Consider the following 14,647-nt stretch of genomic DNA (forward strand, 5'->3'; position numbering starts at 1 on the left):
TTTTTTGGATGCTAGCTGTCCCTGTAGCTTTGAGATCAAGCTGCACTACCTGTGTGTCTGAGCTGTGCTTGTCCCGGGTGTGTGGCAGGTTTCCCTGTGGGCGATGGCTGGGAAAAGGTGTCGACGATGGCAGTTTGGAACGGATACTCATTGGAGAGCTGGTGTCCTCCACGTCTGACGAAGAGCTGGGAAAGCAGTGCCGGACCCCACCCCAGCAGAAATCTCCTACTGTGACTCGGCGACTGAGCATCACTTCCCTCACAGGGAGGAACACCAGTAAGTCCTTCCCTTTCTCCTCAGGGCCCTGGAGAAGGGGGCAGCAACTGCTGAGAAGAAAAATCTCCTGTGAACAGGAGAGGTCGTCCTGAAGCAAGGCTTGGTGCAGAGGAACAGCTGCAAGCTGACGACTTTTTCCTGCCCCAGTTTGTGTTTGCGTTGCCTCTTTCAATGTCCCTATTTGACAGTTGAGGGATAAATAATCACTTTCTTTGGAGCATGGAGATGTGAGATGAGGCAGGAGGAGGCAGCAGAATTTGCAGTAGCTGATGCTGCTCAGCTTCCCAGCTCACTTTGCAGTCAGTGGGAAGTTCTCTCTGAAGGGCAGTTCAGAGCTTGATGTGGATGCTGTGAACTGCCTTCCGGAGGAGCATATCTCCAGGGGGACTTTGGGGGACATCAACTTCACATCCCTAAAATTAACTTTTATGAGTAACTGCACCTGGCTAAAACAGGACATGGGACTGTAAAGGTCATGCAAGGCTTTATCTGCTAAAGCATAGTGTAGATCCTGGTCATACATCTGTCCAACTCCTGTAAAACTAGAGGATGTGACTGCTGAAATGCAAGCCAGGAAAGATTAGCGTCCAAAAGTAATGCAGCATTCAGAAACCACACTTCAGCTAGTATGCTGTCTATCATTTCACAGAGCCTAATGCAGGACAGATCCAAGAGGGAATCGGGGAAGCTGTGAACAATATTGTGAAACACTTTCACAAGCCAGAGAAAGAGGTAAATCCTGCTTTTCATTACTTACCTGCATATTTTTATAAACAGAAATGGAACTGAAGTACCAGTAGATGTACTACCTTTAGATTTGAAGTTTCTGGCATGCAAACAAGGCAAGTTGTATTTACCAACTCTCCCTTTCCCACAGAGAGGGAGCCTTACCATTCTCTTGTGTGGAGAAAATGGTCTGGTTGCAGCACTGGAGCAGGTCTTCCACCATGGATTCAAATCAGCTCGCATTTTTCATAAGAACGTCTTCATCTGGGATTTCATAGGTAAGCTGCTAGGTGATTTGGAGGCAGAAGGGAAAGCAAGATTAGAGCAAAATGACTACTCACACACAGACCTCGGATTCTCATCAGCTAGGGTGTCATTTCTCCTGCCAAGCACCTGCTCCAGGTTGCTTAAAGTCAATAAGAAACCAGATGGAAGATGAGAAATACTAAACTCTGTGTAAGGGAAGAGTGTGAGCCTGTGCAGAAATTTAAGAGTACTTCAGATTCTTGTAATTTATTTGTAGATGAATGTTCAAACAGCTGCTTTTCTACCCAGAAAGAAAGTAGGCTGGAGGTCAGGGCAGAGTAGGAATTGATGTTTGGAGGAGAGCTGGGAAAGGGCAGAGAATGAAAGGTATAGATTTCTAGTTGCTCTTGAGAACTCTCCTAATCCCTGTGCTGGCCTTCTGGTGATGCTTAACCTGTAGGCCTATGGTGCAGTAATTTAAGATGTACTTACCCCTTTAAAACGGGCTCACAGGCTGAGATACCTAGCCTGAGGTTCAGTGCTTACTCAGAAAAAGTGAAAAATCAAAGCTGATGGTATCACTTACAGTGAAACCCTAGATAGGTACTCTGGAGCAGTTCCTTGATGTTACCTGGCTGTATTAGACATCAGCCAGTCTGACCACTGCTGTGTCATTGCAGTGGTGGACATGACCACCTACCCGTGGTCTTCAGAGTGAGGAATCCATATATAAACTGTTCAAGAGCTCTCAGCAGGTTGTTCTTTTAGGGACTCCCTTGTGTAATCCTGTGTCATAATGAAGTACTTCTGCTCACCGAGTTCTGATTTTCTCCCTTCCACAGAGAAAGCTGTTGCTTATCTTGAAACCAGTGATCAGATTGGAGACAATGAGGAGGCCCTTTTGCTTCAGAGATCTTCATGCAAAACCTTCTGTCATTACGTGAATGCCATCAATACAGCTCCAAGGAACATTGGAAAGGATGGCAAATTCCAAATCCTGGTTTGCCTGGGGACAAGGTACCTACCTGCTCTGCATTATGTGTGTCCTCTTGCATAAGACTAGAATATTTTTGCACCGATGTTTTTACCTTTAGTTTTCCATTTTAAGGCATGCCTATTTTAGGCAGGTCTAATACTATGTGAGAATTGGAGCAAAGAAGCAGTAATGATACATGGCTAGTGTCTAAACTGCTAAAAATGTTTTGAGCTTTTTTATAACTGTTAGCTTGACAGTCATATGTATGAAATCTGCCTTGAAACGCTGTTTTTGATGAAGTACTGATTTTGGGAATGCAGAGTTCCTTTTCAGGAGCTGGTGAATTTCTAAATCCTCATTGAATTGCCTATGAAAATGGGTTGTCTGTTATAATTTTGACAGAACTATTCTAGATGAACCTTTCTTTCCTAATAGGATGTTTTCTGTCTTGCACTTGGAAGGGGGGGTTAGTTGTATTTTGGAGGGTGGAAGTTGATATGTCTAGAAATAGGTACCATTTTTGTCTTGTCTCTCTGGATGCTTGGAAAGCCAGTTGGAAAACAGTCTGTTGGGTTTTGTCTGAGTTTTACTTTCCCTGTTCCTGATCTGAAGATGTTGCTGAATTCTTACAAGTGTTTGGTTCTGCTGATACCTTTCCATTTTCATTTCTACAGTATGTAGTATTTTACTAACAAAATCAAGAGTTGTAATTACACAGGAAACACTTATGTGCAAACAACACACGCTGCTCACAAAGAGGGACTGCGTGTTTTGGGTTGTGTTCTTGGAGAAGAATTTCAGTTTGAGATCTGTTGTGCTTGGTGCTGAAACATTTCCTTTCATCCCTTTTTCAGGGACCACTTGCTCTCTCAGTGGATCCCATTACTGGCAGAGTGCCCGCCCATTACAAGGATGTATGAGGAGAATGCTCTCCTACGGGACCGCATGACTGTCAACTCCCTTATCCGAGTGCTACAGACATTGCAAGATTTCAACATCATCCTAGAAGGATCACTCATCAAAGGAGTGGATGTTTAGCATGGCTTTGCTGAGAACTTCATTATTCCTTTCCCAAGCAAGCAAACCACAGTTGGAGACCTGTCAGGACTTGAACACGATGGTAGTGCACCACTGTAAGGCAAAGCTGCCGGCTGAAGCGGAATTGGGAAGCCCGGTTTGTGCCCGATGGGGACTGTCCTATAAAGCTGCAGAAAGCTAAGATGCAGTATTGTAGTTTATTTGAAACAGAAATTTAGTACAAAAATAGAGTATTTTCATGTGTTTAGATGTGTGTAAATATGCTATCTTCTTTAAGAAATTATATTACTCTAAGAAATTTTTCTTAGACTGAATGTTCTTGTTCTGACTATGAGTAGGTTAAACCCAGGGGAAGGACTTCGGGGAGGGAAGGACCAAGGTGGGAAGGGATACCGCTACTTGCTTGCAAGGAAGAAGCCAATCAGTGTGTAAATACAGCGCAAACTCAGCAGGGCTTTTTTCAGGTATTGCAAATTAATACAGCAAATATCCTTATGTAGCCATTGTGATTGTGTCACTCTTGGAAATGTTGTAAGAATATGCTGGTTTACCCTACTGTACATGGTCTCTCTTAGTTTTTAGTTTGTTTGAAGACTCACCTTTCCATGCATGGAAGTTGTGAGCCATCATTTTTTTTTCCTGTAAGTTCTTTTATGTCACTTCTGTTGATCTCCAAAAGGGGAAACGTGTTGAAATGCTTAAGAGGAGGACTGCTGTCAGCCTCAGAACCTGAGGCACCATGAGACACCTGTTTAAGCAGTGCTGCTGCAGCCTGAGGTGGGGAATGATGGCTTGCTTGACTTGCTCAGTGTGTCCCTTCTCTGTCTGCACATCCTGATGATTCCTCCTCACCGTTGGCCAGTTTATGTTGTGGATGACCTTTTTCTTTTTTTCCCCACATTGAGGAATTTGGTTTATACCAAATTCCTGCTGTACTTGAGAAGAATCATTGCTGTAGAGCCACAAACACCGATGTTGCTGTGCTTCTGAACTCTATCAGCTGGCTTTGAAATGCTGACAGATTATAAGTCTTCCTTTATCCTGCAGAATCAGTGTTCCTAGGGGAGTACAGGATCTTTGATTACTTTTTTTTTTTATTTAAATGATCCAGCTACAAAAAGAAAAGGATTTAAGTAAAAGGAGGAAAAAAATGAATCTCACTTTGGTATTTTGAGGCTTCTCTCCTACACTTTTTCCAGTTAATGTGTTACTAATATGGAGCATATATATAGATGCAGCTCCTAATGAGGAACTGGAAGCAACTGAAATCCTGTATGCTACAAATTGAACAAGAGATTATATAAAAATCATCTTGTGAATACCATGCAGCAAATACGGAGAATATTTTCCGTTCTTGTGGATGGGAGTTGGAAGGATCCGAGAACACAGTTAGCTTCACCTGGTTTTAGGTTTTGGAGGTTAGTTTGAATATAGGTGTTTGTTTCCATTTGTTTATTCCCTATGATCTTGGGCATTTTGTCAGTGGATTTCTTAGGAAAGACAGTCTCACTGTCAGCTGTGCCTTGGGAAAGGCCTCTGACTGGTACTGTAAGTGTGTTGCCTTGCACTGTTCTCTCACGTGGCATTAGAAAGGACTTGGGAATGGTGGGCAGTAGCAGGTCTTGGCATAGTGTGCACATTGTGGAAAGAGGGATGAGAGATAAGGAAAAGGAAAGAGGACGAGAATTAGGGTTTGCTTTCTCACCTACCTTTTGTCAAGCTTCTCTACTTTCCTGTGGTCCTCCTGCTGTCCAGTTCTTAAAACAGCGCTCACTTTAGTGTCAAAGTTTCACGTCATATTCCCAGCCAGAAGAAAACTCTTCATGTGACTTTGTTTCATTGGAGAGTTTTATGTTACAGAAGTTTTTTTTTTTTTGTTTCTAAGAAAAAGTAAAATAACACTGTCAAGGAGTCTTTGACTTTAATAAGGGTTCCAGCATTTCATAACTGTTTTTATCTCCTGGGCTTGTGCTTCCTTAAACTAAGTTCATCCCAAACATTGTAGGCAGCACTGCCATGTCACTGCTGTGAGTGTGAGTAACTAATGTAAAGTCTGTGAATGGTGTCATGAGTTAGACATCTCTCTTACATTACCAGAAATGTGAAATTTGTGTTGTTAAGGTTTTCTGTGTGGCCAGGCAAGTCTGCTTAAAGTCAGCAGACGATGCATGACAAACCTTCAGCAGCAACTGACAATGCATTCCTAGTACTTAACTCTATCAATGAATTATACATTTAGCACCAGAAACCATGTGGCAGCATTATTTGGTAATGACTGCTTAGGATGTTTTGATTTCTATTACAGCTCAGGCCTTTTATGTCTAATGACTGCTATACAGGATTTTTTCACGCCCAACCCAGTCTAAGTGACTTTCATTTTACTGAAATAACCACCTCTTTAGTCTTTGGATTTCTTCACATCATCATCTGCATTTACTAGCTGGATGCTTCCCAAAGTATACTGCTGCATACTTCTCCAAAGGCTATATATGACTTAAACAGTCATAACATTCAGCTGACATGACAAGGGTTAAGCACAAGCAGAATAAAGTAGAAATGTGGGCACTTCTAAAGGTCATTCATCTAAATGAATAATCCACACGAAGAGAAAAAGGCAATAACTACATGAAGTTAGAAGAAGTGAAAACCTGAGAATTTTAAAAATTCAAATCAGGGCCTTTCCCCGTTTCAAACTACATTAAGAAACCTTTGAGCACTTAACACAACTTCACATCAGCTTTTTCAGCAAGTGTTGACTTGTTTGGTTTTGTCAGGTTTCACATCATATTAATAATAATACAATAAAAATTATGTATGTCTCATGTTTCCTTGTAGGCAATAAACCACCCTAAGATATGTTGAAAGGGGCACAGCTGAGTGCCTCAGATTCCTAGAAGACTAGTTCTTTGACAACCTTGGGAGTACAGTTCTTCGTAGTGAATTTTTATTCTACCACGTATGATTAATTTTTTAGTGGACTACTTTTGTTTATTGGAAACTGTGAGTTTTTTTCTGTAAGGTTTACAGAAATCATTCTACCCACGGTGAGAAACCCATTGGGATTCTTCTAAGCTAACACAGTTTTTACTTCAGTGTTAAAGCACCTTCTTTGGTTGAGAAAGGGAATCTTGGAAAAGACCAAAGCTCTCTGGTATCTGCTTTTTAAAAAAAAACAACAAAAAACTCCTATCCAATGCCCGTCTGCAGATGTCTGAGTTTGCATAGTCCTGTTATACTAACACCCAGCATGGTAGCTTGAGGGAGTCAGAGAATCAAATGCCTCACTATGTACAAAATATGTATTTATAATTCTCTGAAATAAATGAAATCGTACTGTTTAGTGAAAAATCTGCTCATGTTTATTCCAAGTTGGTTTGTGTAATTAGATATCATTGTTCAAAAATGTGGGTTTTTTAGGATAGTTGCGCAACAGCATATTTGAGAAAATTCCTTCTTTCAATCAAATGAAGGTGCGCATCTTAAGGGAAAATATTGTGTGTTACACTTGAAATGTACAAATGTGCCCTGTATAGCTTAAAATGATCCTTAAATGTCTCCATTAAGTATATTTTGTCTTTACATTACTACTAACTGAAATAAGAACTGGATTATTTTCAAGACGACATCAGTAAAAGTATCGCTCTATCAAGCACTTTAACATACATACCACAAACCGACATGGGTTTTTCAGGTTTTGAAGTACATTGAAATACAGCTTTTCATGCTATGTCCTTTACAAATAAAACTGTGAGAATAATGGTTGGTGTCACTTTCTCCTTGCAGAGGAACCAAGAGATTCGGGCCTCAAGCAGAAGAGCTGCTCTGAACCTGGAGGGCACGTTTCATAGAAGGAATGAGTCCAACAAAATGATTCAGCTGATAGTGACTCCTGGTAGTAGGAATTTGCTGCAGCAAAGTGGGGGAGAAGGGAGTCTGAGGGCCTGCTCTCAAAACCTGTCCTTCTGCCTCCCCTGACACAAAGGGGAGGCAGAGACTGTGCTGAGCCTGAGCTCTTAGGTTGAAAGCAGACTTAGGTGGAAAGCATGGCTGATAAAAGGGAAGAAATGGGATCCCAATGAAGCTGAGTTCTAACCAGGGTGGCATTTGCCAGGCACCCTGGGTTCCTTTGCTCTTAGTATCTGGAATAGTGGGGAGAAGGAGGGTAGGATCCTGTTGGCAGCAAAATGGCAAGTGTGGGAAGCAAAAGTGTTGGAAGCAAAATGGGAACTGTAGCCAAGGATCTCTTTCCTCTCTTGATGTGAGTTGCTCTGATAATTTGAAATGTTGGAATGAAACTCATGTCCTCCAGTCTGTCAGTGTCTTGTGCAAGAAGAAGGGTTGATGGACAAGAGAGAGATGGATGCCTGCAACAAAAAGATAGTGAAATGCCCAGGTTGGACTGGATTTTCAGAAATTTCCCCCATGTCCCTCACAGCTCTAGATCTGGTGAAATTTGCAAAAACAGAATTTTTGAAAACTTGATAGTTGAAATGCAGACCCCTGCATGTATGTGTGTGTGGTGTGTGTGAGGTGGGGCATGTCTGTTCACTCGTATTAACTCACAGTTTTGAAAAGGCAGAGAATCTCAGGACTGAAAGTCTCAGAGCTTAGGACCATATATGTGGAAATCCTGAAATATATTGTTTGATTATGCTGGTGTTTATCAACAGTGTTGCAGCAAAATTATAGGATCCCATAACGGTGGATAAAATCCATAGGGCTGCTTGTTTTCAAATGTCACTGGGAGGAGTGGCCATACTTAATACTGCACCTGCTTACTGAATGTGTTAGGTTTATGTATGTAAATTAGAGATAGTGAGATCTGAGATCTTAAAGGCAGCAAGTACTTGAAGTATGACAGGACTAAGCTTGTCCAGATAAGGAAGTGCAAATAACTTCCTCTCCACTGCACTGTCCTTGATGAAGTCTGGGAACACTGCAATGTTTTCTGCGAAGGGTAAGTAGAAGAAAACTGAGAAAATGGTAGGAGTTGAAAGAGCTCACCAACCTTTTTTTCCTTTCCAGCATTTCAGGTAAGCTTGTATGATAAAAAAATTATGCTCAAATTAAGAGTGAAGCTGCTTCCCTGGCTGCCACCCCATCAGCTCAGGGGCTGAGGCTCCTGTCATTGTGGTCAAGGAGCATTTCGTTGCTGACATTCCTATTTTCTCTCCTGCTATTCCATCAGATATGTATCATTATAAGCCGGTTTGATCTCAGCACAGGATGTGAAGGGAATGGGAAGATTTCTCTATGGGTCTGCTATCTGGTGGCTGGTTATGGTAAACTATCCTCCGAAGCACTGCAGAGCTGATTTGCCAGTGGGAAGCTGGAGTTCTGTGGGAAAGCTTGACACTTTAATGGGCCCATCTGTATTCCCTGCAGACCTCATAGGGCATCTCAGATCCTCTGAAAGAGCTTCTCTCAGAATGTGACCAGACAAATTATTTTCTCCTTGAACCAAGCCCATCTTTGTCTTGGGGGGGAGCAGAGAAGAAGCCACAGGGGAAATGCAGCCAAAGCCACCCTGGTCCTTACCCACAGCATATTTTTCAAAAGACATTGCTGTAAATGACCTCATTGCTATGTCATCTAGTGACAACCTTGTTATCACTCAATAATGAGTTCAATGGGATCCATAAATGTAAAATAGTTGTGGGTTCCATCAGAAAGACTCAGGTGTTCGTACCAGTTACTCGGAGTAATATAGTAATATATGGACCTCTTGGTTTTACATGACCTCTTCCCTGAATCCAATGACTTTTAGACGTGGCCAAAGCAGCCAGTTACAATGGGTAAATTGTGGAGTGGTCTGTTCACCCTGTTTCTGGTGTTCAAGCCCTGTGTAGGGAGAAGGGCTAAATAAGTGAAGATGGTGAATGGACAATTGAGTTTTATTTGTAAAGTGCATTTGGCAGGACTGTGCAACAGATATAATCCCCAAGAAGATCTCAAATGCTTATCACAGGGCATCTCTTCTCTCAGCAAGAGGCAGGCATGGAGAATGCAAGAGATGTCCCAGTCCTCACACAATGCATTCAATGATACAGCTGATACTAAAGCCTAAACTAAAGAAAAAAAAATAAGCTCAATAGTAGCCAGATGTTGGGTTTGGTGCTCTGCAATCCTTGCGTTCTCCTGCTTTCAATGAGAGGTTTCCACAAAGGCTGGTGTTAGCCTAAGGAAGCCATTTTCCTTGCCCTGCCTCTGCAGCCAGTGGGAAAAGATGGGCTCCTTCAGTAGGCCTTGCAAGGAGAAACCTCACTAGGCTGCTTTTAATTATGCCTAGAGAAGTCCAACAGAGGCAGCTTGTCCCTGAAGGCTAAGCTAGCATTAGTCATTATGAATATCTCCCCCAGTACCGTCCTCCCATGCTGAGTTCATTCCTTCAAAGGCATCCAAGTGATATATCGACATGTTCTTTACACATTAAAAAAATGAAGAGTTTACAAGCGTGAAAGGTTAAAGTGATGGACTCAGGTAGTTGTATTTTTACAATATACTGGTAATTTAGATATGAAGACAAAGTCCTTATTTGTCTTACAGAGGCACAGGAGAGAGACCAGAAAATGTGGCTTCAATTTTTAGGTCTCCCTAACTTCCACCAAGGACTTGCTGTAAGCAATATGCTTACAGCCTATCTTGCAGTTAGGGAGTGCTGGGACTTCACTGGAGCCAGTCTCTGCCTCACCAAGGTAGGTTGTTCAGCCTTGGGGTCAGCAGCTGCTCATCCTGCATCCACTGGTGTGTGACTGAGAGCTGCTTTTCAATGCTGCTGTGGCAGAAGTGGTCTGAGGTCTCACCTGTGGTTAAATCCAGTTTAAAGGCATTGGTAAAACCTGTTGATTGGTGGTGGTGTGGACATGTGCCAGTCTGTCAAACAGTATATTGTTAGAGAGTTTTGTAATCATTAGGAGAAAAGAACAGGTTTTCTCCTACTTAGCTACAATACAGTAATTACTGTTACTATCTGCAATGTGATTAAGCACTGCAGAAATGCATATAAATACTTGCTTGTGTGAGGATGGCCGCCAATTCCCTACCAAAAGGGAAGAAGAGGAAACAGATACTTTGCAAAAGCAACTTCCCTGGCTTTTCCTCTTGAGCCTATAGTTCTTCTGGGAGGTACAGACATTCATTAACATCGGGTAAATCATGTTCCCTCTCTGCCCCACAACCTGTCCCCGCTCATTGTAAGCCCAAATAGATTATCAGCCATCCCAGAAAATGCATGGAGGAAGACATACGAAGTGCTCACCAGAGATCTTCAGCAGTAGTCAGAAATTGTCAGCACAGCCGAGAATCATCTTTGTGGTGGTGGTGTTTGGTTGTGATTTTGGGGTTATTTTTAAAGGCATGGATTTAATTTCAAATGAACTGGGAAGTCAGACCCAAGATTATGCTTCTGTACTTGAGATAGCTGTGAACTCTTCCATGAAGTGTCCTTAGCCTGTTCCTTCTACTCAATGCTCTCACCTGAATTAAGTTTACCTGCTTGCACACATGCAGCTTTTGGACTGTCCTTACCCCGTGTGATAAATAGGATGTGTTCTAAATTGGACCATGAATATGAACCCACCAGCTTGGAATTAGTGTGGCTACTGGCTTGCCTGGGATCTAAACTTCTCTCAGATGGTTTGTGGTTCCTGACTGTTTAAATAGTATGAAGCTGGCTCAAAGTGGGTGTAGTGCACAGGACATTCTCTCCCAACCCATAAAATTACTTTCAGAAAAACTGCATTCAGGGAGCATAAGTGGAAACATCACTCCATGGCTCTGCCCAGCTTTCATGTTCTTAAAGCTGTGGAAAAGGCTTCCATTCATGGTAACAGGAACACGGGAGAACAAGGAAAAACTTGCAGATCAGAGAAGCTATTTAATTCATCCTCAACATGGATTCTGTTAGAAGAGAATTTCAGATGTCAGCAGGAATTTGTGCTAGACAGGGGTAGTGTGGGTAGCTGTGTTCAGTGAGAAACAGGATAGCTGCTCTGGGCTTAGTCATTTGTGTTTAACTGGCACAATGCTAAAAAGTGAGGAATGAACTAGCTGATCTTCATTTCAAATGTGTGTCCTGGGAAGTGCAAATACAAGTTGATCCACCATGGCTTGCTGAAGCCAGTGAAAGTTCCTAAAATTGATGAGTTTAGACAGGCATTCATGAACACTGTAGTCTGCAAAACCTATTAGTTTGTGCACAGAAGAGAAGCAACTCTCTTATGGGAAAATAATAAAGTGACTACTGTTCCTACTTTCAACACACAGTGTTTATTAAGACAGTCCCAGTCTTATACATAAGAATTTGCTTCTAGGTGATCTCAGCATTTTAAGCACAAATACTTATCTCTGTGAAGGGCCAGGCTTGTGCTAATGAAGATATTCAAAAGCCTTGTGTTCGTCTCTTGGTTGAGATAGCCTGGAAGAGAAAAGTGGAAGTACACAGGGTCTGACAAGCAGAAGATTGACCATGAAGGCTGATGGTGTTGACTCTGTGTAGAGTTGTGAACAGCATGGCTTGTCTTATCACGAAGTGCAGGATGTTCTGGGCAGATCCCTTCCAGCCCAGTATCACAGATTACATTCGTGGGCAAATCTGAGACCCCGTTTGCCACAGTAGAGCAGGAACCAGCCATAGAAGACATCAGTACAGGCATGTCCCTTTTCTCCTCTTCACAGCTGCCCCAGGCTCAAGTTATCAGAAGCATTTTGCTACTAAATGCACTCGTCCATTTTCCATTCACACCTGGCCTGTAGCTGAATTAAGTTTTCCTTTGATATTGGAGGTTAAATCTCTTTGCAATGGTACCAGCTCCTGGAAATGTCCAAAGTGTTGGGAAGTTTTCATGAAAAAATGGTTCAGGGTTACTTACAAGTTTTTCCAAGGACTGCAAGCCTAATGCCTTGTCTAGTTCTTTTGCCATCCAAGCTGGCCACGTTCCTGGTGATGCCCTAAGCTGAGTTATTGAGCAAGGTCCCTTCTCAAAGAGTTTCCTCCTATGCCCCTCTCTTACCTGGACCTTGTTTCTTCCAGGTTTCATAAGCAGGGGGATTCTGAGTGACTTTTGTGCTGAGAGTAAGGTTTAAGAAGGGAAGAAGGAAGCAGCAGCAAGATGGGGGAGGAAGGAGTCCATAGTTCATTGAAATGGTTCTCAGCAGGCAGTGTTTCCATGCAAGCAAACTCCCTGACTTCCCCCGCCAAAGTATTGCTTAGGGGAGGATGGCAGGAGGGCTTGTATTCCCTTTGCTCCTCCCAAATGTAAAAGAGACTTTCTACCTCTGGCTTAGGCAATTTCTCAATAGTAATGAAAAACTATTGAAGACTCCAGGCACAATACTCCCTGTAACATCTTAATCGATTTCCCCTTCCCCCTCTTTCAAAAAATACTTGCCTGCAAGGGCCTGTACTATTTTTTTCCTGTGTTGGCACAGGAACCATGGGTAAGGAGCTGGTAGATGATGGTAGCAGCTCTGTTTGTGTCTGTGTAATAACTCATGACTCTCTTACTCAGCTAATTAAAACCAAAAGCCCTCTAGCTACCCTGAAAAATGTAAATAACATTTATTAAAACATTGTTCTGTGGTATAACCAGCACCCAAGTTACAGTAAGGCTGTTATGAAACAGGATTTTGCTTGCAAAGAAGTGGATAGCTGCAGATCAAGTGTATACCAGGCTTTCTTCACGAAAGGATTAAGCTGGGGACAAGCAGAAGTGTGTACAATTAAAAATGTATGAAAAGCACAAAGACAAACAGCTGGCAGGGGCCAAAGCTGTCTGAACACCTTTACATTGTGCTTTGCCCATCTCTGGATTTAGCACAGATATACACGGTGTGATATATGCAGTGAAACAAGATTTTTCCAAGGGCATTCTGTTCTTAGCAAAAGCAGCAAGGAAGTAGGAAGATGAAACATTAAATACATTAAAGCAGGTGAAAAAAGTTTTGATGAGACAGAAGAATGTTCTTGAATCTCTGGCTAAATGTGCAATGCATGTTCAATAGCAGATCTGCTGTAATGTAAAAGAAAGGCACAAAATGTGAATGTGAAGCCAGGAACAAAGTTCAGTCTGATATAAGGACACACAGCTCCTGTGTATTCTCATTTATATCAAAACCCAGGTGTGTTTTGTACAAGCACAAAATGAACCTTTGGTGCAAAAGCGAGTGAAACTCCTTGGTTGTTCTTTGCACCTGATAAAGATGTTTCAGAACAGGCCTGATGTAATTCTTCTCCAGTTGTGACAATGCCAGACTAGCTTGAAAGGATTTGATCTGACTTCTGAGCACTCTAATCTGAGTCTATCGAACCTTTAAAAGATAAATAAATTAAGAACTCTAGGATTACGAGAGCATGTAAAGCCTTGTGAACATTCTAGCCTTGCTGAGCTGAACAGCATCGGCAATCCTAAACCCTTGTTTCTTAGAAGGAAATTGCGGAAACGTTTAGAGAAGTGCTTCTGTTTTCATGCAGAAACAAAACTACAGTTGAGATCAATAGGGTTGCCAGCCCTGAGGCGGCTTGTGTGGCACCATGGATGAGGCTGGGGCTGGTGGAGAGTCTAGGTTCACAGGCAGGCAGCCAGTGCTATTCCACAAAGTTTTTAAAGTGAGAAAGGCAAGAGACAAGGAAAAAATGCCAGGAGAGTGGGCAAAACACTGGTGCTCACTCCCTGCTGCTGTGCTGGAGCATGAGTCAGAGACCTGGGTGAAGGCAGAGGCAGCTGGAGGAGGAGCAGCAGCGTGGCAGAGACCACACCAGCACGTCAGCAGTGGTGGTGCTGGCCCCTGTGAGGAGGAGGAAGGAGGAGAGAGCTGGAGGGAGGATGTATCTTTATATTCTTTTTTCTAACAGCTGAGCAGGGGAATGACATGTGAAACCCTTGAAATGCAAAGATAAAACCAGACTTAAAAGTCCTCCAAGACAACAGGTGACTAAGCATGAATCTGATGACTTTTGGCTCAATAACATAGTCCAGGTCTGTTCTTTACTGAAAGGCCTGTGTCAAAATCCTTCAGTAGAGATGGGGTTTTGTTTGTTTTGGTTTTTTTTAAGGTGGACACAATGATGCAATTTACTTTCCCAGGACAGGAGACCACTCTGCTTCAGACACCATGTGTGGCTCTTTTGACAGCTGTGTGGAATGGATGCTGTCACTTACTCGATGACTACTTTGGAAGATGTTTTATTGTAAGATCATTTTATGGTACATGTACTTTGCAATTGGTTATAGCTGAGTACTATCTCTAATTTCCTGTGACTCGTTATTATGGGCATTATTTTTGCTACCTCAGAGAGAAACAGGAGTTTTCTAGCAACAGGTTATTGACTGACCTTAGGGAAGTTGGGTACTCCCATTTCGTATTTATGGAGAGGGAAACACCAGG

General features: G+C 42.4%; 1 protein-coding gene across 5 annotated transcripts in view; it reads left to right on the forward strand.

Moving 5' to 3' along the window:
* DENND5B (DENN domain containing 5B) overlaps nt 1-7,019 on the forward strand; it is a 113,655-nt gene extending 106,636 nt beyond the window's left edge. For all 5 annotated transcript variants that reach the window (XM_027680620.1, XM_027680621.1, XM_027680622.1 and 2 more), the window contains 5 exons: nt 89-276; nt 926-1,008; nt 1,154-1,280; nt 2,091-2,265; nt 3,079-7,019. In XM_027680620.1, coding sequence (XP_027536421.1) covers nt 89-276; nt 926-1,008; nt 1,154-1,280; nt 2,091-2,265; nt 3,079-3,262 — 757 coding nt within the window. In that variant the 3' untranslated portion in view covers nt 3,263-7,019. The remainder of the gene's footprint in view (nt 1-88; nt 277-925; nt 1,009-1,153; nt 1,281-2,090; nt 2,266-3,078) is intronic.
* The last annotated feature ends 7,628 nt before the right edge of the window (nt 7,020-14,647 follow it).

Source organism: Neopelma chrysocephalum, unplaced genomic scaffold (genome assembly GCF_003984885.1).
Source record: "Neopelma chrysocephalum unplaced genomic scaffold, ASM398488v2 Primary Assembly neopelma1_59, whole genome shotgun sequence".
Taxonomy (NCBI): Eukaryota; Metazoa; Chordata; class Aves; order Passeriformes; family Pipridae; genus Neopelma; species Neopelma chrysocephalum.